This window comes from Lepisosteus oculatus, chromosome 26 (assembly GCF_040954835.1).
Source record: "Lepisosteus oculatus isolate fLepOcu1 chromosome 26, fLepOcu1.hap2, whole genome shotgun sequence".
Lineage (NCBI taxonomy): Eukaryota > Metazoa > Chordata > Actinopteri > Semionotiformes > Lepisosteidae > Lepisosteus > Lepisosteus oculatus.
In genome coordinates, this window is record NC_090721.1 from 1,931,503 (window position 1) to 1,957,506 (window position 26,004).

General features: G+C 40.4%; 1 protein-coding gene across 2 annotated transcripts in view; it reads right to left on the reverse strand.

Moving 5' to 3' along the window:
* tmem132e (transmembrane protein 132E) overlaps positions 1 to 26,004 on the reverse strand; it is a 229,873-nt gene that overhangs the window by 98,482 nt on the left and 105,387 nt on the right. The window contains exon 2 of one of the 2 annotated variants that reach the window (XM_015367846.2): positions 15,927 to 15,938. The exons of the other annotated variant lie outside the window; for it this stretch is intronic. Coding sequence (XP_015223332.2) covers positions 15,927 to 15,938 — 12 coding nt within the window. The remainder of the gene's footprint in view (positions 1 to 15,926; positions 15,939 to 26,004) is intronic. 2 annotated transcript variants of the gene reach the window in all.

Consider the following 26,004-nt stretch of genomic DNA (forward strand, 5'->3'; position numbering starts at 1 on the left):
GTTCTCTTGTTCACGGTGTTGGTTCAGGGCATGACAATCAATCAATCAGTCAAAGTCTATTTATCAAATGCACAACAATACAGCGTGCAGCAGTAATTGCTGACAATAAGATGTCTTTTCTACGAGCTCACTGGGGGGGGGGGGGGGGGGGTAGGTTACATAAGGTTACATAATAATAGTGCAATAGAAATTGAATAAGAAACTCAGATAAAACTCAATATAAATAGAGCTGCGATGTGTCCAGGGTGTATGCAATACATTATGTCCAAGTAGTGCAGTATGCCGAATACAATGAAAACTGTATGTCTATGTAGCCATTATGGTGATTTGCTGAAGGAACTGCAGCTTGGCTGTTTAGCAGTCTTACTGCCTGGAGGTGCTGTAGAAGCTGTTCCGTAATCTGTTGGAGTTTGACTGAATGCTTCGATACCGTTTACCGGTCGGTAGGAGAGAAAACAGATGAAAAGCCCAGCCCTCCTTTCTCCCCATGCGGGTACAGGAGCCCTTGCTATGAACTGGCTTTTGAAACTATCAGTGCAGCTACAGACTGGGTACACATGGGTGCCACAGTGCACTGAGGAAACAATACGGAAAGTAATGGGCAATTCCAATTTTATAATAAGAAGCTGACCTTATGACCTCCTTTCAACCTTAGGTCCAATGTGCATACATAAAAGTAATTCAATCAGTATTCTAGCCTATATTTCACCAAGTTAAAAAAAATACCAAGAGCTGCATTATGTACAGTATCTGTATAAAAGCACAGAGGAGCCTCTGCTCTATCACCCTGCAACTCACAACTGCAAACCCACTGGAGTTCAGCAGGTGTGAGCCTGGTCAGTACCTGGATGGGAAACCTCCTGCAAAAGCTAAAGTTGTTGATGGAAGAGCTGTTAGTGGAACCAGTAGGGGGTGCTCACCCCCTAGTCTGTGTGGGTCCTAATGGGTCCTAATGGGTCCTAATGGGTCCTAATGGGCCATTATAGTGATAGGGACATTATCCTGTAAAAAAGGCAGAATTGATGTTATGAATTTCTGACTCTCCAGTGGTCATTAAAAATCCCAGGGCATTTCCCAAAAAGAGTACAGGTCTTAAACCCAATCTCCCAGCCAACTTTTACCAATCATTGCCTCCTAATAATTCCCATGGATGAACTGGCTTCTTCACTCTGCTCTCCTCCCCACTGAGAGCTGATGTGTGGGGAGCGCTCTGGCGCACTATGGCTGCCGTCACATCATCCAGGTGGGGCTGCACAGTGGTGGTGGTGGAGGAGAGTCCCCATTACCTGTAAAAAGCTTTTGGGTGGAGTATCCATGAAAGCACTATGTAAGTGTAAGGAATTATTATTATGCTCAAAGTTTGCAAACCAAACCAAGTGGACATTATCATATGACACTCTACCTACTTAAAGCTTTTGAAAACATTTGCTTCAACATCAGCCCATCCCACTACACACCCTCCCGAAACATACCCTTGGAGCTGTGGCAAAACGAAGCTGCAGAGTCAATTAGGTGGAAGAAATAAAACTGAATGACCCCAAACTCTCCCCTGGTTTGTGTGATTTTTCCTTCCATTTCATTTCACGTTTCTGACAGGATAAGCAGATTTATGAGGAACACATGCAGCCGTGCCTCACAGCAGGCAGTCGGAGAGAGAGATAGGGAGTCCACTTCTTTGGTCAGGAACAGCACCGCACAGGATGCTGCCAGAGCCAGTGTGAAACGCAATATTAATGTCATCTGCTTGGTAAATTGAGAATGAGATCTTGACGTTAACAACCCAGAGCCAGCAGCTGCTTCGCCCTACAGAGCCTCTCGATGCACTGCCCTGTAAAGAAGTCATTTCTCATGCTCCCAGAAAGTGCTGCTTCAGCTGGCATCACCAGCCTAGATGGTGACAAAGAGGACAGGCTTCTCTGGAAACTATGGGGCACAAAATGCAGACTCTTCATGTTCTTTTCATAAATGCAATGCCAAAAAAAGGATTTTCTTCAGAAGTACATCAACTTAATTTTGCTGCACATCCATACAGTATAAACTGTACTTATATCTAAAAGCATACATAAAATAATTATACCCCTGAGCTACCTTACCACACAACCGTATGTGATTGATGCAGGTCCCACAGTTTTCATGTTTTCCCTCTTCTGTAAGCTAAAATATTAAAGGGAAATTCAGCGATGTTCCTTTTTATTTAAATGATGAAAAGCACTTCCTCAGTTTAACCAAATTGTCCCCACTGGGCCATCACATGTCCCTCCCATTTTGAAGTGGTCTTTTGAAAAGAATATTTCAAAGATTATTTTTGCAGCTCGCCACACAGAACCATCACAAATAGCTGGCACATCAACAGCGTCCATGTGGAAATATTCACAATCGCACCACCTTCTAGGCTGGCAAGACTGTGGCCAGGGGGGATAATGACGCCAATTTCAGCAGACAAAACATTTTCAAACCTAGTGCATCGCCAACAAGGGGACCAGTTTAAACACACACAAAAAAATGAAAAACACATCCCACAACAGACCTGCACTGAGCAGCACTGCAAACCGTTGGTTCAATATCACAATGAATTTTGCTACACCTTTTCCCTATGCAAAACCATAGCAACAGACACAAATAGAGAGGCCTATTGACTGTGCTGACTGGATTGTGTTTCCACATGCGATGGCTGTAGTGCCAATCAATTCTATCACTTTGTTGGATTGATGCAGGAAAGGATCTGCCTGGTTTCAGTCCACATTATTAACTGGATTAAGGAGCCCTCTCCCTGTGGTTCTACTTGACTGAATTTCCACAGTCTAGAGTTCATACAGACATTTTGGGTCACTAATTTACACAGGTAAGCCGTCTCTCCCAAAACTAAGGATAATATGGTTCACATGTAAAGAGTTTTCTATATGGGCAGCATGCAAACAGCCCACTGCCTGGCATTACTTACAATGTGAGACAAAGTGCATTTCTAATAGTGCTGTAACTGAAACTGAGCATTTATTACCTGCTTTGCTTATAAGGTGCATTTCAGAAACTGAGCATTATGAACTTTGCATCTTGATTGGAGTGCTAATCAACAGTAAGTTGAAAATGCAGCATGGAGAAACTCCATGACATTTAATGATAATGTAATCGCTCATTGCAGCCTGTTCTTTCACAGCCTGTGAAATTGCACGTGCTTTGCAACCGCAAACCTCCTTTCAATGCAAAAGAGCTTTCCTCTTTCATTGTGATCACACAAAAAAATGAAAGAAAAGCAATTTCCTATACACACTTTGCTGGTAATGGCATCTTCTTACTGCAAAGCCCAACATCATCATTTGGCTTCTGCAGGCGCATAGGGAGTAACACCAGAATGTGAAAACGACAAATAATCATAATAAACCTGTCATGTTAATAATAAAACCACAACTACCTGGAGGAAAGTGATTACACACAGGACCAAAAAGAAAGGGCAGAGCTCTCATGAAGATGTATTATTCCATTCCAAGGGCCTGTATTTACATGGGGAACTTCTCGTCCTAGAGAGTCTAGGAGACTTCAAAGAGGGGTGATTCAAGGCGTTTTTTGCTGTGCACAGCCAGAGGTGTTAAATAAAGCTCGTTACAGTCACTAACATCTGAAAGGCTGTAACAAGACTACAGTGCCTTGCGAAAGTATTCGGCCCCCTTGAACTTTTCAACCTTTTGCCACATTTCAGGCTTCAAACATAAAGATATAAATTTTTTATTTTATGTGAAGAATCACCAACAAGTGGGACACAATTGTGAAGTGGAACGAAATCTATTGGATTTTTGAAACTTTTTTAACTAATAAAAAAATGAAAAGTGGGGCGTGCAAAATTATTCGGCCCCTTTACTTTCAGTGCAGCAAACTCACTCCAGAAGTTCAGCGAGGATCTCTGAATGATCCAATGTTGTCCTAAATGACTGATGGTGATAAATAGAATCCACCTGTGTGTAATCAAGTCTCTGTATAAATGCACCTGCTCTGTGATAGTCTCAAGGTTCTGTTGAAAGCGCAGAGAGCATCATGAAGACCAAGGAACACACCAGGCAGGTCCGTAATACTGTTGTGGAGAAGTTTAAAGCCGGATTTGGATACAAAAAGATTTCCCCAGCTTCAAACATCCCAAGGAGCACTGTGCAAGCGATCATCTTGAAATGGAAGGAGTATCAGACCACTGCAAATCTACCAAGACCTGGCCGTCCCTCTAAACTTTCAGCTCAGACAAGGAGAAGACTGATCAGAGATGCAGCCAAGAGGCCCATGATCACTCTGGATGAACTGCAGAGAACTACAGCTGAGGTGGGAGAGTCTGTCCATAGGACAACAATCAGTCTTACACTGCACAAATCTGGCCTTTATGGAAGAGTGGCAAGAAGAAAGCCATTTCTCAAAGATATCCATAAAAAGTCTCGTCTAAAGTTTGCCACAAGCCACCTGGGAGACACCCCAAACATGTGGAAGAAGGTGCTCTGGTCAGATGAAACCAAAATCGAACTTTTTGGCCACAATGCAAAACGATATGTTTGGCGTAAAAGCAACACAGCTCATCACCCTCAACACACCATCCCCACTGTCAAACATGGTGGTGGCAGCATCATGGTTTGGGCCTGCTTTTCTTCAGCAGGGACAGGGAAGATGGTTAAAATTGAGGGGAAGATGGATGCAGCCAAATACAGGACCATTCTGGATGAAAACCTGTTGGAGTCTGCAAAAGACCTGAAACTGGGACGGAGATTTATCTTCCAACAAGACAATGATCCCAAACATACAGCAAAATCTACAAAGGAATGGTTCACAAATAAATGTATCCAGGTGTTTGAATGGCCAAGTCAAAGTCCAGACCTGAATCCAATCGAGAATCTGTGGAAAGAGCTGAAAACTGCTGTTCACAAACGCTCTCCATCCAACCTCACTGAGCTCGAGCTGTTTTGCAAGGAAGAATGGGCAAGAATTTCAGTCTCTCGATGTGCAAAACTGATAGAGACATACCCCAAGCGACTTGCAGCTGTAATCGCAGCAAAAGGTGGCTCTACAAAGTATTAACGCAAGGGGGCCGAATAATTTTGCACGCCCCACTTTTCATTTTTTTATTAGTTAAAAAAGTTTCAAAAATCCAATAGATTTCGTTCCACTTCACAATTGTGTCCCACTTGTTGGTGATTCTTCACATAAAATAAAAAATTTATATCTTTATGTTTGAAGCCTGAAATGTGGCAAAAGGTTGAAAAGTTCAAGGGGGCCGAATACTTTCGCAAGGCACTGTAGGTACAGCGAAAAAAAAAATCATGATCCTCAAAATGCCATACAGTTTGCTACTTTATCCAAGCTTATTAAAACTAAATTTGTGTTTCTATGAAAGTAATAAGGAACATGATTAAGTTTTCCTAGCTTTTTAGTCTTCAGAAAAGACAGCACATAACAGTGGTAAAAAGCATCATGCTTCTGAAAACTAAACTCCAAGAATGCACCATCTACAGATGATCTCTATCAGGTGTTTTTCTTTTTAATTTTAAAAATCAGAATCATCGTGCATTGAAAAATAAACTGCCATCTGTAGGAGCAACAAAATGGGATGAAATCACTTGGCACCAGGAGTATCTTGAAGAACCTAGAAAATTAAAAATAACTCGTTGTCTGCTTCAGAATTAGAAATCGTGTACTCGGAGAGATCTGGTAAATTTAACAGAACATGCACAGAACAGGCACAGACAGAATGAAACTGTCTTTCTTTTGGTCCTCTAGAATTTAAACTGTTGAGCCCACAACAGCAGCTATACCAATATCAGTATAGCCAGATACAAGAACATACAAGTTTCTTTGTCTCCAAAGGTTGCCCAGGTGAGGGTGCAGATATTCACTTTATTACTGCTATAAAAATACATAAATATTAAACACATTAATATTAGGATGATTTGGCCAGGATCCTCTTGGCTCAAATGTGACCTCTGCAAATTGTCAGGTACCTGCAAGATTGCAGTAGCATCACTAAGAACTATACCGCTCCTCAATCAGTGCTAGTTTGTGGCATGTCAAATGGATCAAGGCCATGCAAGTGGGTATTTGAGAGCAGCACATCTGTATTTCTGTCCTGAACAGGGACAGCAGTTGCAGACAGAGAGTAGAGTTAAAACAAGTGGAGATTGTATAAAATGAATGTTATACAAACAATGGTTAAATGTCTAGCAAAACCTTCTACTAATACTTGAGAGTTCTTCGTGAACAAATGCAGTCTCAGAAGATACACTATTCAGCAGATCCTACAGTGCTTTCATTAGCAGGAAGTGGAACAGTCATACAGCAGTACTCTGTGGGATTACGTTTTCAAAGTCAAAAACTTGACTGTTGATGCTTCATATTTTTCATGCTTTGAAAAAGCTTTCATTTGTTTTGGGGACTAACACCTTGCACCTCCCTGGCATGCACCCAGCTCTCCACTCTCTCAATCTGATAGGTTCAGGAGCGGGTGTGGAACCCATGACTCGAGCAAGACAGACATTTGACACAATCAGCACGAACACCTGGAATTAGCGAGGGGCACGTCTTTGCGTGCAAGAACCAGTTCATAGAGCTTTAAAAACTTTGTTTGCCTGACCACACCGACAATATAACAGATCAAGAAGATTAAAAGTTTCATAGGATCCTGTCCTATGAGAAAGTTTTCAACCCAAAATATCAGGAGTTGTTGTAACCAATATTCAGATGGTACGCAGATACAATGTAGTTCAGTGCAGCTATGGACCTTGACATGATTATGCTGTACATACTGTATTCATTCATTTTTTAACCACTTCATCCAATTCAGGGTCACAGGGAAGCTGGAGCTTAACCTGGCAAGCAACAGGCGCAAGGCAGGATACACCCTGGATGGGAAGCCAGTCAATCGCAGGGAAGACAGAGAAACACATTCACAGTCTTTGGACTTTGGACAGTCTTTAGCAGCCATATCACCCTGCAACTCACAACTGGCAACCCAATGAAGCCCAGCAGGTGTGAGCCTGGCCAGTACCTGGATGGGAGACCTCCTGGGAAAAACTAAGGTTGCTGCTGGAAAAGGTGTTAGTGGGGCCAGCAGGGGGCGCTCACCCTGCGGTCCATGTGGGTCCTAATGCCCCAGTATAGTGACGGGGACACTATACTGTAAACAGGTGCCGTCCTTCGGATGAGACGTAAAACTGAGGTCCTGACTCTCTGTGGTCATTAAAAATCCAAGGGTGCTTCTCGAAAAGAGTACTGTAGGGGTGTAACCCCGGTGTCCTGGCCAAATTTCCCATTGGCCCTTACCAATCATGGCCTCCTAATAATCCCCCTCTATGAACTAGCTACATTACTCTACTCTCCTCCCCACTGATAGCTGATGTGTGGTGAGCGTTCTGGCGCACTATGGCTACCGTCGCATCATCCAGGTGGGGCTGCACATTGGTGGTGGTGGAGGGGAGTCCCCATTACCTGTAAAGCGCTTTGAGTGGAGTGTCCAGAAAAGCGCTATATAAGTGTAAGCAATTATTATTATTAATTATTATTACAGTACAAACTATAAACTCCACGCAGATAACACCCCAGGTCCAGAATTGAACCCAGGGCCCCAGCACTGCAAGGCAGCAATGCTAATCACTGCATCACCATGCTGTCCTATATACAGTTTATATACAAACTATTGTGATCCCCTGGCATGTAATGGATGCTATCTATACTGTAATACATATTTTATATTTTACAAATCAGTGCAGCAGAGTTTTTCATTCAAGCACTATTGAAAGAAAAACATGAATGACTCTTACACAAATACAACATTAACTTTATAAAGCAAAATCAACTAATATTATTTGATTTAAAAGAGGGCCTGAGGGTGGTAGCACGTGTTCCACATTCATATGTATGCAGGGTTTAGTGCTTTGCATTTACAGACATGCCCCATGCTTATACTATTAAAAAAAAAAAAACTTTTGTCATGCAGGTTGTGGCTTTCAAGGAGGAAATGTTGGCTGGAATAAATATTATATATAAAGAGAACAGATTGATTCACACACAGTCTTAGTTGTCTGAGCTCCAGAGCTATACCATAATGGGCTGTGAGCTTTATTACAGTTTCCTATCAGTTTCAGTGTCAGAGAATGATAAATGCACAGCATTAAGTAGCAGCAGTGAGCAAGGCCTTCTCTTACAGCTTGCTGGAGCACAAGAACAGAGGGAATGATCCCTGAAAACAAAGCAAGCCCTTATCCCTTGTTTTAAATTAGGAGAGGCACATTACCGAAAAATAAGCCGTCTTTGCAAAAGAAAATAAAAACTATTAGGACCCAGTGAGTTGGAGGAGCAGTAATCGATTTCCTAGCTGCCAACCGAAAGAAACAGAAGAACTATACACTCCTTTCAAAGATTAAATTTATCTGTGCAACCTGCTTCAAAAAATTATAAAAAAGAAACCCCAGAATTTCAAACAGCTTGAAACTAAACATTTCCATGGGGAAAAGTAATAATCACGTGGTATTTTATTGCAATTATTTCAATTTTAGCAAGGTCTTAATTTTACATACATTTACTTGAGCTGAGTTGCAAAAAAGCATGCAAAAGTGAGAACAAACTAGCTCCACACATAAGGTGCTGTAGTTCAGAACTGAGCCTAGGACCCAAGAGCAGTGAGGCAGTTCATAAAAATGAACTATAAATTTTGGGAAAATGGTTCCTGTACATATTATAAAACATACAGGAAATTATTAATATGGCTTGTTTGACTGTGTGTTAAAAATAGTGTTGTGCATTTCATTTTTCTTTGACTCAACTCTGTCCTGTTGGCTCTGTATGTCTCTTTTAATTACAACCAGTTCAAAACCTAGGAATAATGCTGTTTATTCAATTTAGAAAACAATTGTTTCAATTACGATATTAAGAGCCAAGGTCCTTCAGGACTAGGTTTGCCTGCCTTCAGCTTAGAGAATAGTCTCAATTCAGTCTCTGAAAGCTCAAAAGAATAGGTTTCTGGCCTTGGCTTTGACCATAGTCCACACCTTGTGTGTCCTGACCTTGAATCTATGACTGTTTCGATCACATCAGCCCATATCAGTCCTGCCCTATGAAACAGAGATGCCTTATCTTGAAAGTGCAAATGTTAAAGAATACAAGCACAGAAGAACCTGGTGGTTCTTGAATGCAGAAGTGTCGACACTGAAGTAGAAAGCTGGTACAACAGTATCATGTCGTAATTTACAGGAGTGTAAATTACTCCTGGAGTGTTCTAGGAGTGTTCAAGAAAGAAGCAATACAAACAATGGTAAGGCAATCCATAGTATTCAGAGATATGAACTGAAGCAATAGACTGAAATCTTCATCAGTTTTGTGTATTGTCTGTTCCAGATTTTGTCTTTGAATTAAACAGTAGATGCAGTATTAACTTCACAGCCACCGGTATCTATCTGCTCCCTGAAGAGCTGACAGTAATAGCACAGAAAAGATTTGGAACCACTAGGACTGTAAAGGGACCCAGAAGCATGGATTTATTTGGTATGTCTCTAAAGTTAAGAGCTCTGAGTTATTGAGCATACTTTTTAGAAAACAGGAAGTCTGGAGTATAGGCAAGAGGGATTGATCTTGCTTCAAAACAGGAGTCTAACCATTGCATACTGCTGAAACATCACACATCACCAACCTTTTCCCAGGCAGTCAAATGATCTTCACAATACTGTATGAGATTGCCTTGAGAGATAATCACGCTGATTTGCACAGCAATGAAATAACTAATGAAAAAATAATAATACCAATAAAGATAACTCCAGAGATCCTTTAAATCATGCAGGTAATAATTGCTAGCTTGTTTCCTTGAAAGAGCAGGCTTCAGATGTGTTCAGATGTTGTTCTTTTCAGTGATTTCTGCCTGTCTCTTCTCGTTTCCTCAAGCCCCCCTCCCACTTCTTGGGGAAAAAAGAGCACAATACAATGAAAAGCAGAGAGCACTGACATTTTTCTGCCAGCCCGATGTTCTTGTAAACACTTTTTCAACCTGCTCCCTCCCCTTCGCTTGCACAGACTGTATTTATGTTCCGAACGTCAGCTGGGTAGTTCCATGCACTGTGAAGATGTCACATTTTATAGGGCAGCAGCTGAGCAGCAGTCAGATGCATTTACTGTGACAGTTCAGTTTTTTTTCTTGCACTTTGTAAATAAAATTACAAGTTCACAAGCACATATTCCTGCCTGTATGCTTGAAGGCTTTTCTTATGTTAAAAGGGGGTGAGAGCATCAGAGAAACACCCTCCCTTTCTGTGGGCCTAGTTACATACTGAAACTTAACTCTTGACAAAAAAACAAGGCACTTTGCCAGCCTTTAAAAAATGTTTAGGATAATTTACTCTTAAGTGAAACTGTAAATTTGTCAAATACCTTCAGGACAAGAGGCAGCAGTAAACAGTCTTGTCACCATGCAGCCTGTATTATGAAACTTTAGCTGAAATGGCAGATTCTTAAGAGACACCAAGCTCAGGCTGATTTCTTCCAAACCTGGACAAAAATCTGTCTTGGATAGCGAGGCTTGGATATTCGACCCTGTAATGAAGTTAATTCAATTTTTTAAAGATCACATATAGTACATTTTTAATGTGCTTTCCCATGAGATCTTGTAACATGGTGGATGCACCAAGGGATATATAATTGCCTAATGATATTAGAGTATGGTGATGTAAATATCAAAGAAAAACTACAAAGAGAATTTTTTTGTGCAGATTGGCCTAAATGGGTCTGGACATTTCTCGATCTGATTATTCTTTGAGAGTGTATTTACTGAGGTCAACACACCATTACGCTATAAAAGGACCGCAACTGAGATTGATGGTAATTATACATACACTATTAATTAAATTAGCCATCCATTCATTCATTTTTTAACCGCCTTTTCCAATTCAAGGTTGCAGGGGAGCTGGAGCCTTGGACGAGACACCAGTCAATCAAAGAACACTCACAGACACGCACCACTCACAGCAGGGCCAGCTTTCCCAGAAGCCAATTAACCCACCAGCATGTCTTTGGACTGTGGGAAGAAACCAGAGCACCCATGCAAATAGGGGTTGCATACAAACTTCATGCAGATGGCACCCCAGGTCCGGAATTCAACCACGTGCCCCAGAACTGTGAGGTGGCACGCTGTACCACTGTGCTGCCCATTATGTAAATCAGAATTGATTAAAAACAATATTAACAATGAGAAAAATCAACACTGTCAACATACAAGAAGACACAGATATAAAGAGATTTCAGTTACTCACAGACATTCAGTGTTATATTTAATATTTAGTGTTATAATTAAAAGTACAATATGCAGTAATAATTACCCTCTCTCAGCCTATGTAAAACATTCACGTTATTACAACCTGGCCAAGAGGTTTGCAGCACTATGGATCAGAAGACAAAGCAGCAAAAGGAAGAAAATAATGAATAAATGTTAACAGCATAATGGGACATAACGTAAAAAGACATGCCATTGTTAATACTGCCAAGGGTTGGGCGACTTAGACTTTCCAGAGGAAAAATGGGACAAATCTCACTGGACACTGAACCAAAAACTGTAAAAATCTCATTCTCATAAATCCTCAGCATGTCAAATTCATCACATGAGTTCAGTTAAGTCAATTTGAGATCTATACTGTACATAACACAAGAACATGAAAGTCTTAAAAAAGGGGTCAGTTAACTTTGCACAGATAATTTGAGATGAATAATTTAAGTCTGGCTATGACTCTTCTGTCCTTGAACACTTTATAGTTCACAAAAATCCAAAAAAACCTTAATACCCTTTTATTCTTTGTTCTTGTTTGAGTGCAAACACGGTCACATTCGTGGTGCCTGCCTACCGAAGAAGAGATAACCCGAATCAATTCTACATAATGCACAGGGAATGTATATTTAGACCCATTAATATGCCCAATATTTACCTTGCAGGGCTCATTTTCCGCTCTGCCAGGCGACCCTATCAATATTTTACTGCAAGGACTTTCCCATGCGTGGCCTATCAATTATTCTTTCAGCAAAGCGAAGGCTAACAAGACATACCGATGGGGATGTTTAAATTAGCCAAACTCGTGTCTTTCATTTCTTCATCGTGATCTTTCAGAAAGAAAGAAAAGACAAAGCCTTCAACGAAAGTCTTCATGGGCTCCCCTAGGTCTGACATTTCCCTTACAATTTGTTAGTGATTGGCTCTAAAAGGACTGATGTGTGATCCGCACAACATAAACAGAAAATTACCACTTTCTTCAGCAGTACAACATTGCTGTTTCACATTAAAAAAAAGTCCTATGGACTCAAAGTAGTCCTTACTACTGAACAAACTACAGAATAGACTGCTGACTATTCCAAAGATGCTTCATGATCTGGGCAAATGGAGGCCCCGTAGTTTAATCCATAAGCACAGCACCTTCATCTTGGAATTTCATGCTCCTAATTTGAATCCCATTTTCTGTCTTTGATGAGATGTCAAGAATGCTGAGTGTCCATCCCCCTGGGCACTTCCTCAGGTTCTAACAAAGCTAAATTACAGAGAGTTCAGGATATGCCCGTCGTCTGTTCTTAGGATTGATATTTCCTTTTGGAAAAAAAGGATAAGGAGAGTAAGAAAGGTAGAACAGCTTACCTGGTAATTACCTACCCACTTCCTCCTACATTAGTCGTCTACAATGTGACAAAAATAAACCACACGTACGATGCACATTCCACATTCAGTGCTGATACAGCGCTTAGAATTTCACAGGCATTCTACAGAGATGAACAGTGCATTTTTCCTGGGTACCTGCAGGGAGGGAGGCTGCAAACAGCTGGTAATTACTGTGCATATGGTACAACCGTTAATTGAGGCCACAAGTCCGAGTTCCTAATGAGCCTCACAGTTTTTTTCTTTTTTGGGGGAAGATAATACGTGTGGAGAAAAAGCAAGAGCTGAACAACTAGCACATGATTGCTCTACTCTCAGCCACTGCAGCCTTGACCCAGTGGGTTTTGCTTTAGAAATGAAAAGCTGCCACTGATGGCAAATGGCAGCATCCACAAGATGAAGAATAAAATCTAAGTGCAGTATAAATAAACAGCTATGTGAAAGAAAGGACAACAAAGCTGTGCCACAAGTACCCAGAGATAGTCTCCCAAACTCCAGAATCCAATAGGTTTTCTATCTTCCTAAATTCTAATCTGCTGGTCCTTTTGGATGGAGTGTCAGATTGATCCAATTAAGGTTTAACTGGTCCAATTCAACCTTCTGCATAGCCTTCAGCTGTTACCAATTTTAAGAGAGACGGAAAATCTACTTGACACCAGCCCCACAGGACTGAAGTTGGGAAACATTGTATAAGGAAACATAGCACATCTGCCTCAGTAAGCTTGTCTGACAAACACTTCAGTCCCATGTTGTCTCTTAACGCATTATCTCTTCCATACCATCCACCCTGTTATGATTGCTCTATCTCACTGTGAACAAAAAATAAATAAAGTGTGCTCTATATTTTGTAACCCATATGAAGCTTTGGTTTAGAACTCAAGATCATGTTTTGTTGGCTCTTACGCACTGAATGCATTTTCTAAAAGAACTCATTAGCTGAATGAAATATAACGGTAATTTCAGTGAACCAAGCAAAAATGATGAGATCTTTCAGCCTTTCAACCTCAAACAGAAAAAAACCCATCTGGATACTGCCATTCCAAATCCAGAAAGATCAAAATATATATTAAATAAGTTTCGCCATTCTTAAAAAGCAATACCAGTATAAAACTGATTAGAGGTTATTAAAAACTTCTAAAGTACTGTAATTCAGTTGGTTAATTATGTTAGCAGCTGCTCATGATGTCGCGTTTTCAGTGTTTTGTGTCGATTCATTTTAGGATATTAGATTAAGATAAATTATTTGGGGGGCATATGTTAGGGTTGCCCGTTTCATGTTATGCTTCATGCTGTATCATTATGTCACAGCAGTAACATAACTATGATTCAACTTACCAGCGTGTGCTTTACAAGCAGATTTGTTTAGGTATTTAGACAACAGAAAAGTAGATAACACTGAGGATCACAAAGTATATAAATAATGGTTCGGTCTTATTTACAATATATGAATTAAGGAGGGGATCCAGCTGAGATACTGTATAACCCCCCTGTCCCCCAGTCTTCCAATTTTGTGTCTGAATTCTTACTGTCCTTTTCCCTATAGTCCTGGTACAGTAGATGTTCTCTCATTGTAATTACAAGGTTTATCTTCCACTGATCCATCTTTACCCCCTATCTTTTGAACGTCAGGACAAAAACTATACTTGAAGGAAGACAAAGGACTGGGTGACATACGGTACATTGCTTTCACAGCTGATGATAACCACAACAGCCACAATTGGTTACAGCAATCTTGTTCTGGCCCAGAAGTAGGTGCTACACTCAACAGGGGATACTATGATAGTACTTAGCCATAAGAGAGTCTTCTAATATAATGAAAACTGCTTGAATCTTTTTTTTTCATACAATTTAATATATCGTTGCCTTGCAGCACTGGGGCCTGACTTGAGTTCTGGACCCGGGGTGCTGTCTGCACAGAGTTTCTTCTCCCCGCAGTCACATGGGCTTCCTTTGGGCGCTCTGGTTTCCTCCCACAATCCAAAACACATACTGGTGGGTCAACTTGTTTCTGGGAAAACTGCCCCAGGCACATGTGTCTTTGTTTGTCTCTATGTGATGGACTGGCATCCCATTCACAACGTACCCTGCCTTGCGCCCGTTGCTTGCAGAGATAGACTCCAGCTGCCCTGTGACCCTGAACTGGATGAAATGGTAAGAAATGGATGGATATAAATCCTATCACTATGATCAGGTTTCCTGAAATGGTGATTCACAACTGGTTGAACACTGTGAGGTTTAGGATGATTTGGCCAGGATCCTCTTGGCACAAATGTGGCCTCTGCAAATTGTCAGGTACCTGCAAGATTGCAGTGGCATCACTAAGAACTATACTGCTCCTCCCATCAGTGCTTGTACACGTGTGGCACTGTGGAGTTTGTGGTACTGTATGTCAAATGGAGCATGACCATTATGTATGATGTATGTCAGAGGAGCACATCTGTCAATCTGTCCTGAACAGGGACAGAAGTTGCAGACAGAGATAAGAGTCATAACAAATGGAGATTCTAAAATGTGGGGAGATATAATAAAAAATAATCCAAAAATGGAAATTGTATAGCTCTATATCATTTCTTGCTATCAATGATGGTGCATATAATAATAATAATAATAATAATAATAATAATAATAATAATAATAATAATAATAATAATACATGACCTGGTATTGGAAGCATTTGAATGCCCTGCAAACAGTATTCATTCAAACTGGTCCTGAACTACTTAATTGCAAGTAAGATTGGTCTTCCGGAAGACACATTTAATAGACTGAGATTCTGTCTGCATGAACCATGGACGAAAAAAAAAAATCCCCTAGCACACATTCTTCTGAAGCGGGGTGTTAATCAAGGTGTCATGGCCAAATCCAATTGCTGTAATAAAATCTGGCCTCTAGGATTCCGCTGCTCTTCCCTATCAATTAAAGGGAAGCTAAGATTCCCACTCCACTCCCCTATAGGGCTATGCACATCGAGTATACAGAGATACAGGTATCCAGGTAGAAAATAATGTACAGTACATACAGCAGTCCAGGTTTTTATTAATACTGTAGCAAACTAGGTTTGCTGGTTTGACGTGGATAGTGTGATGAAATGCTTTGTGCTAGAGCTGTGATGTGAGATTCTATATGAACAATAGCATTCTTTCTTCCAGTCCTGGCATTATTTTTAAGAAGAATGCAAGCTGGGAAGCTTTAAAAATTAAACAGGATTTCCAATTCATACTTTAGCTGATAGACTGTTGCAAAAAAAAATTACTTCACAAGAGACTAACAGGATGTGAAAATGACTTACCTGTGACGGCGACTGCAGAGATTTTAAGATATTTCCAGCCCAGGCACAACAAAGAATGGCAAATAAAAAAAAAGAGAAAAACACAATTAGATTACGAGTCATCTCAGACCTAGATCACATTAACTAATTAACACTGATATAAAAACTAATCCAATGGAAGTCCTTAAACTGTATAAACTTATAGACCTCCCGGTCCGATCAACTGCTCATAGTCCTAAAAAATGTTTTGGGATTTTTTTTTTATTGTGTGTGTGGTCTTTATTTTACAAAGCTAATGTTCAAGTACATGAAGTCTGCAAAGATGTGAAAACACACAGTACATCGTGATCACAGATTGATCTGGTGGTCTCTCAGGTGTGGAGAAATGGTTGACAGTATTGACTGTACATGAGCAATGCACAACAGCAAAGGTTTTCATGGAACACACTGACACCAGCAAACTTGCTTATTGCTGAAAGAGCTTAACACAGAGGAGGTGTGATCTGAGGGCTATCACACCTCTGGCTTATTCCCCAAGGACAAAGGCCAAAAGACAGGCTTTGCTGGAATCTCATTTATCTTTTTTTAGGAAAAAAAAAAGGGAGGTCGAGCCAAAGTCACAATAAGAGCATTCAAATAAAAGTCTGGAGTTTCCCCTCTCTTCTTTAATCATTATTTTAACGAGCCTGCGAAGGCAAGTGTGAAGGTTTGCAAGCAGCAGCAAGCAGGCCAGGAGTTTTGAAAGGTAATACATCATTCCTTCTCACAATGCTGTCAATTTCAAACATTACTGCACAGCTACCGGCCATCAATCCTCAACAAGCGTGCACAAGCATGCGTGTGTGCAGATACTTAGCCTTAGCTGTTAATATAAAGGCAGAGACTGGAGGCCTTATTAAAGTAGCAAGGAAATAAAAAAAGGATAAAACACAATCCCGGAGTACATTGAGAAGAATGCCCACTCACTCCATGATCATAAATGGAGCATGCAATATTTTGTATTGTGCTAGTGGGGTCCTAACAAAGGCCGACATGCCCTCAGGCCTAGCAAAACGCGTTCCATGCGAGGGGAGTTATTAGAGCCCCACTGATCTGAATTGTTCCCAGTATTTGAAAAGACATCAGTGGCAGCCTTGACAAATCTTTCAAATGGCTTTGATTTATTTTTTCACACACGCTAAATGCTAAGTCTCCTTTATGCTACTCACCAACTGAAGGTACGTTTACCTCACGGAGGTTGTGAGTACAGAACAAGCTAAAGGTTAAAGGTTCATAGCCCAAATGTACAACACATGTAATTGCTTTTTTAAATTAGACAAACAAGCCCTCTTTTACAACTTTACAGCTACTACATACTCCACAATGATTTCTCACAACTACAGCTGGACCTTTATTAAGTGTGGCTTCAGGCAACATGTTTAACTTCACATTTAAATGCTGGTACAAATTATTAGATGAAAAGAGACGACTGTAAACCGCACAGCAAAATCTTCCCCATACATTTTTCATTTAAAAGATTCGGAAATAAGACAGCACAGTGGCGCAGTGGTTAGCATTACTGCCTCGCAGCACTGGGGCCCTGGGCTCCGTTCCGGACTTAGGGATCTATAGTATCTGAGTGGAGTTTGCATGTTCAACCTGTGTAGGTTTCCCCCAGGTGCTCTGGTTTCCTCCTACAGTCCAAAGACACGCTGAAGGTGAACTGGCATCTGGTATCTGGGAAAATTGGCCCTGGTGTGATTGTGTGATTGTCTGTCTGCCCTGTGATGGACTTACATCCCCATCCAGATTTTACCCTGCCTTGCACCCACTGTTTGCCAGGATAGGCTATGACTCCCTCACATGTTAACTCCCTATGCCTATGTTCATCTGGCTACTTTAATATTGTAGATCTAATCAATATAGCAAGGAAGACTGCTATGAATCTTCTTCATCATTTCAAGTAACTTGTTCCGAAAACCCCCCAGCTCTGCTCTGAACACCATTTTCTGAATTGAATGTTGAGTGGAGAAATCCTCCTACAAATTGGGAAGGGAAGTAGTAACAACAAAAAGAAAATGGTAGTTTGCATTTATTCAGCGTAATACAAAAAAGAAGTGTTGCTGAACCATTCATTTCATTATTCTCCGATTCCTCTGCTTTATCTGAAAGCAATTTGCCCCAGGCTGCATTTCACAAGCGATTAATAAAGATATTTTCTAATGTTATTCAGGGATTTATTAGACACATTGGGGTACTTGTAACTTAAATAATTACATCTGGCTCTGTTGTAGCAAATACTAGAGGGAGGCAGAGTGCACATTGTTGGGAAATTCAATTGTACGTTCTTCATGGTCGACTGCACCCAGTATGAAATCTGAGAAATGAAGCTTTACAGCAGCTCAATGCAATTCATGTTTGCTGTAAAGCTGCTTTCTGTGCTTGTTTTACAACTCTTAGCAACTGTTCTCAGACTCATGTTGGCCTAAAAGCTCAAGACCATGCACAGCCATAGTCACTGTCATATACACACGTTTTAAAAGTAACCAGCCCTGGACAGCTAGATCACTTCCTTACTTCCTGTTCGTCAGATCTCAGAGGCAAAGCATGGCTGGAACTGATGGCCCTTTGAATGGACCTTCAAGGAAAACAGTACAAGCATGCAATTCACAAGTCTAAATTAAGACAAGGTGATATGTTTAGCATTACAGTATACTGTAAGAAATGTCATACTGTAAGAAAGACAATATTAAGTGCACACACAATAATGAATAACTGTACTGTATATGCACATTGTTACCATGCAGACAGAGACTTATTATTTTCACATTTTATTGTATTACAATAAGGAATCATATTGTATTTGATTGGCATTTCTTGCCACTACTCAACACAAAAAACTCAATGAGTAAACATTGTACAGATAGTACTTAATTAATTATAAATATGAAACATATGATTGCATAAATATTCAAGGCAGATTTGTAAAATTATTTTCAGTTTGACATGATAGAATGCTTTGTATTGATCAAAAGCAAAAAATATAAAATTAAATACATTAAATACTATGATTCCATATACCAACAATAACATGTGAAAAGTCCAAGGGAATTAATACTTTTGATAGTCACTGTATAGTCTTTTTACTCAAATAGCTGTTGAACTTACAGGTTTCTGAGTTTGACTGATTCTTAACTATGTTAAATCCTCTTAGAGGATTTGATAAGTATACATGTAGTTCCTGATAAATCATTTCTCATGTAGATTTCACTGACTTTTATTTTGGAAACCGTGAGGGCCCCTTCAGAAGAAGCCTGAATTTTGTTTTCTAGTTACAAAGTTGAATTATTTTCCACAAGAAACTATTTTACTATTTGCGTACCGTAAGTTTACTTCTGAAAATCAGACAGGCACTTCCAAGGACAAACCCTAAGGACACCAAGGGGACCTCAATCCTCCACAGGGGAACCATGCTGTATAGCTCTGCTGTACAGCCAGCTGTCGTCCTAGCTTTGAGAGAAGATGTGCGTAGCAAGCTCTGCTGTTCAGAACAGTGCAATCAACAGAGCAGACACCTCAAACCTCCAAACAAATTCTTTACATTTCACAGCCCTTTATTTCTCCAAGGTAATATACCACCTCCCAACATTACAGTGCATGGGACAAGCATATCCACCCTTCCCAGTGAAGGCATATTAAAGAGAAAATATATCACTATGCACTCTAGTCGGGTTGTCTTGCGAGCAGAGGGTTGCAAGTCAGACCTTGCTATATTTTATAGGTACAGGGGTTTCTGACTTTTTTCTCATCAGCGCCCTGTCAAAAGCTTTAAGAATCGCCTAATTTATTTGACATAGATCAACTTGTCCTTATTGCACTTGACAGTTGGCTGATGAGGTCTTGACAGAGAGGCCCAATAGGTTCCCACTGCGAGAGCAGTACCCAGTTTAATTGACCCCTTTCTCCTGTGTTTTATCCCAGGTTAATAGAGTCCCATTTATTAACATCTTAATTTAGAGACGGCATTGTTAAACGGTGCAAATGATGTCAGAATGATGACCTTGGACTTCAGCTGCCAATATGACCTTCTTCATATTCTTAAAGAGAAATCATTACCGATTTTAACTCTAAAGACCTTTGAGCGATGTCCACTAGCTGATGAAAAAATAATTCCGTGCCTATATACATTCGCATATTGGAGATATGTGCATTAAACTTGCATACAAAGCTATTTTTTAACTTCCCTGCCATTACATAGCAGGAAATAGTCAAATCCAAAACAAAGATACACGGAGAGTAAAGTCAAAAAGATGCTCAGAGGGAAAAAGAGCCAAATAATTAAGTGCTGATACCTAAATACAGGTGCTTCTAATAAATTAGGAGGGTGGGAACCACTTACACAGGCAATTATGCTGTTACTGGAATCACAGAAACAAGGCTGACAAAAGGCTATAGAGATGAATGCAACATTATAGGATACACAGTGATCCAGAAAAATAGGGGAGACTATTTAGCACGACACAATTAATCAAAAAGAGTATTCATGCACAGGAACTTAGACGAGAGGAATAAAGGGTCAAAGAACATATAGACTTATTATTAAACATTCTAGAGGTATAGGGTAGGAATATGCAATAAACTATCAAATGCAGATATTATTTGTAGTTAATTCAACGCTGCATAATGAAATAAAAAATTTATGACATGGTTAATGAAGGCTTTCTTATTCAATTTGTCCAAGTCTCTGCAAGAGGCAATGCTTGTATTGATCTTATTCCAATTAATCAAGCCAGAGAGAGGCAAACAGACCATTTGGAAAATGTGGTTGTAATATTTAATGCTTTGAATATGAATATGAAATCAAAAGTTTATAATTAGAGGAAAGCGGACTTGAAGGAACAAGACAAAGCATAAGAGAAGTAAACTGGGATAAGACAGGTACAGACTCAGCAGACAATGCAAAAGTTACACACGTTATAAAATAATTAATAAAACACCAGCAGCCAGTTAGAGAAAAAATGAAAATGATATTAGAAAAGCCAAGAGAATATTGTGAATTAAATAAATAAAGGTTCTTTCAAGGTTGAAGTAAAATACTGTATATCCAGTACAATAATGGGGAAAGTTCTAGAAAATGAAAGAAATACCTGATGTGCTAAATGAGTATTTCACTCAGGCGTTCACTAAGGAAGAAGTCAACAACATGCCTCATTCAGCAGAAAGACAAAGTTCTATTATATTGTGTGCAATCTTGGTCACCATGTTACAAAAACGATTTTGCTGCCCTTGAATTACTTCAGAGAAGAGCAATCACATACATTCTAGGGCTTAAAGGAATGTCCTACACAACCTTTTAAATTTGAAAAACTAGTGTAAACAGAAGACTAAAGCGTTGAAGACAGAAAAAGTCAACCTAGTTGAGAGAAACTACATGTATAGAGAAGAAAACCACAGGCACTGCATTTAAAACCAAAAGAAGGTGGTACTTGTTTATGCAAAGTGTTGAAACAAGAGGGACTAGGAAAGTAAATTCACAGTCATGTTGTTGAAGCCAATATCGACCATGACACCATACAGGATGGATGGACTGAAGGACCTGATGTTCTAGTAATACAGGAATATCTTCGCACCATGTAATGCTAAGTTATACAGTAATGTAAAATTAAAACAAGACAAGAAAGGATTTAACTAGCATATAAAACAATGCAGTGGAACAGATTTTAACAGTCAAAAATACCTCCCTGGGATGATATTTAGGTCCTTAGATACCAAGCGAAAGACAGCATATCCTGCCCCACTCTCATTCTTTTAGCCTCCAGATAATTTAATGAAATATCACCATTAAGAATAAACAAAGAAAAAGAAAAAGACCCAGCTGAATGCGGCCTGTAATTCCCTGAATGTACAAAGCATACAAATTGTAGTGGTCAGGGCTCTGGGCACGTACAGTAACTGGAACACTGTCACAGCCCTGGTTGGACTATGGTCAAGTACTCTTGAACAAGGTACGCCACTCATTTTGCTGCAGTAAAATATACAGCTGTATAAATGTCTACAAATGTAAGCATCAACCAGACAATTAATAATAAATTCAGCTATACCATTCTGAACTTCCCCTGTCTCATCTGAACTCACAACCTTAGCAGAACTGGGCATGATTACTGAGTACCTGGACAGGAGTCCATCTGCGAGAATCAGGTGATGTCAGCCTTGTGTTGGGCTCTTGGCTATTCCCATTTTTTCTCATCATTAGAGAAGTGGCAAAACAAATTCATGGAAAGAGACAGACACCACGGCATTAAGAGATCATCACTCAAGCAAAAGGACCCAGTCTGCCAGATGAGCGAAACCAACCTGCGCCGTGCACGCCATTCACTGAGGCAGGCCTGGAATGTAGGTTGCAGGAGAACTTCAAGCAGCGATGCACACACAGATGTTCATGGATGAATGATTCACCCTTGGATGTGTAACCTTCAGGGGTGGCATGGGGGAGGGAGGGGAGGGCAGAGGGTCACTGCAAGTCCTTGGGGGCAATTTTGCATTCTGAAACTTACGTTTTATGATTCATGCTGTAACTAGAGTGGAAGTTTTTTTTTAATACAGTATTTTTTTCCTTTTCTTCTCCCCCATTTGAACCATGTCATTGTATGTATTTCTGATTTGCAAGGAATAAATCATCAACCTGTGAGCGATTTAACAGTTGAGGAGAGAAATGTCATGCAGTGCTTACTTTTAAAGATACACTACAACTCTGAATAACACACACATATAGTATACATCTTTTCTCCATATCGGATTGCACAGCTAAATACTGTGAAAAAGTGACAACCATCAAACTGAACACAAGCGCCTAAACGTGAGAAGGTAGTCAGTCAATGGCGATAAATGTCTCCATGTTTACTGCAGAGATCTTGAACTTGATTTGACCTTTGTTGACACCACTATCCTGGAGCAGATTGCTAACATCACTGCCCTTGTTAAACCTGCTCAATGTGAATTCTCAGTCACAGACCTAACACGTACTTATGGAGATTAGCCATTTCATATCACTTTCTACAGTTCTGCAGATCTGGCAAGAACTAGGAGGGATAAATTGTATTGCTCATGTTTAGAAAGAAAGTGATTGCCACCGACCTTTGATCCGAAAACAATCAAGGAAAACACGCAGCTACTTTTTTCCCCAAAAGCACAACACGGTGTGTCTTAACAAGTATGACACACATAGTCCATTCTTATCACGAGCATAGCAGCAATTAAAATGAAGTATCAGAAGCTTAAGTATCTGCCTTTACAAGGACACTACAGGCTTTTAGCCCACTTCACATATGGAAAAAAAACAGGATGCAATTGTCATATGCTAGGCAACAATAAAATGAAAAAACTTTAACAAAATTATTACTATCCTTGCTCTTTGTAGCCTGTATCCTTAAGACACCATCCACACTGTACATTTTAGCAACATACATAGTAAATGGTGCACCTGATACATCAGAGTGGATTATGGATTATGAAAGTGCACTAGAAAGCATATCCATTTTAGGCCTAATTGAGGATCTTATTGGAGATCCTGTGAGAAATAATTATGGCTCCTTTTCCTCTTCTGCATGGTTTCAAGCTCCCAATAAGAAACTGGCTGAACTAGCCAAATCTAAAACAGTGAACAAAAAGTGTTGGGTCATTTGACGTCAGGCAGTTTGACTAACGTACCCGACAGTCCACAAATACACACTACAAGCTGCACTGCTCAACACATCAGAACCAACAGTCCATCAAGGCAACTCCCGAGCACAGTGCACACTGGTTTGACTGTGTGGAAAAGCAGAATTAGCCAGCAATAACAGATGCTGTACAAGAGCTGATGGTCATGCCAACAAAGAGCAGTGTGGAGTAAGTGTTTAGGGCTGTAAAGGTTTGTTGGTTCATAACCCCAGATAGGGCACTGGTGCTGCACTCTTCAGCAAGGTACTTTGATAAACTGCACAGCTATATAAAGGGGTACAAATGTGAGCTGCTTTGGATAAAAGCATTAGGGTAAAAAAAAAAATCAATCCTGCCGTGGGAGTGCTAAAAAAAGAGAGACTACTGCTCCCCATGGAACAGTAGCGCAGAATGAGCAGCAGCTCCTGCCTCAGACATGTCAGTGTCTTTTGAAGAAGTGCTGGAGGCAAGTGCATCCTTGTGCTTCTTCAAACCGTGCAGTTGTGCCAGACAGAAGACGCACTACATCTACAATGAGTCTGACTGGTTTAAATATAATCTACTGCAGTGGGCCAAATCTCCCAGTGCCTTGGGTCCACTTAAAAGAACAATATGTCACATATAGAGGTAGTACCTTTTGCAACTTACTAACAGCTGTTATTTTCAATTTATCCATTCTTGCAAATCAGGCTGAAGAAGCTGAAAGCAGTGTCTGTGCTTCCTGACTGTTACGTCAAACATGTGCTGGACTAGTGCCATGAATATTAGCACAGTGCATCACATGAAAGTTCTGAAGCTACAGGAATTATGATAAAGCACTGGTAGAGAATCAAAGCTAGTTTTAAGCCTAATGCCAAAATAATAGGGGGGGATTCTGCCAAACACATTATATCCAGCATTTTTAGCGGTTTTTGCTAAGAAAATATGATTATATACATCATTACAAATTCCTTGGCCATAAATAAGTGACATCTTATTTATTCCTTAATGACATTAGGATAGTCAGGTCTAGTCAACAAGATTGCTCCAAAAAATGAACAAAAAACTTCAGTACAAGCTGAATAGTAAATTGATACACAACAAGGCACTGTCATTTCAGTCAAGCTTTGGCGCTTTGAGATGGTAAGAGATGACCAAAAAACACTGTGCTTGCTCCATCAACCTGTTCCACTCCATTAGTGGTTTTGACTGGCGTGAATAATTCAGGAGGGGGTGAATTAGTTTTAAAATTTTAATTGTGGGCAGATGGGAGATGTGCATTAGGGAACCACCTAAGTGACTTTTTAACAGCCTATGACCAGTTTTATAGCTGGGCTTTTGATAAGGTAGGGGAAAAAGGGGTGACATCTCTAATAGCAAAGCCACAGATGCTTCCAGTCATCTTTTTGTGTCAAATCACTCTCCCCTGCACACTAGCGGAGAGAAGGCACACTTGCAACCCACTGTCTTGAGCTCCAGGTTGGGGGTAGGGAAGTCTCACTGCAAGCCAATGAGGGTGGGAGCCTCTGGCCATCAGTGTCAGTCAACCTGCAGGGCGAGTTCTCACCTGCCCACTCTCAGGTGAAGAGGACCTGAGACCTGAAGAGGACCATATACAGTATTCTTCATCAGGTATTTGATCAACACTTCATGTTTGGATCACCATAAGCTCCCACACCTTAAATTTGTAGCATGAATCCCAACACATTCTTTCATTCCCCATTTTTTATGTGGAAATAAGTCACAGGATCAAGGAGAAACTTTTGGAGGGAAAAGAAACAAAAGGTACAAAACCTCTCCCCAGGAATTTGTCTTTCTCACACTACAGTATGTTCAGCACCTTAAAACATAATATGTTCCGGGGAAGGCACTCCGAAAAACCCAAGTGCACCTGTGTAATGGAAAAACTGAGAAGTGGAATACAATTAGTCAGGACCTTGATTTTACATTTCATCCAAATGATGGGACATTTTACATTACAGAATAGTGTCCCCATCACTATACTGAGGCAGTAGGTCCCACACAAACTACAGGGAGGGCACTCCCTAATGGTCCCACCAACACCTCTTCCAGCAGCAACCTTGGTTTTTCCAGGAGGTCTCCCAGCCAGCTACTGGCCAGGCTCACACCTGCTGAGCTTCAGTGGGCTGCCAGTTGTGAGCTGCAGGGTGATGTAGCTGCTGGCTGCATAAATTGCTTTTTTAATGCAAGGGAAACCAGGATAGCTTGTTGTTTGTGAACATGAATAACCTCAGAAGGTTAATGTATTCCTTTTTTTAAACAAACATCTTTTTGGTCAAAGGCATTTTGTGACTACAGTGGCCAGCAAACAAAAGTATGATTGCTAAACTCAGTTACCTCTTTTGGATTGTTCAATTTCAGCACAGTGTGGTTTTGAAGCTATAAGTCTCAGTCAAGCCATCCACTCCTCAAGCCACACCCC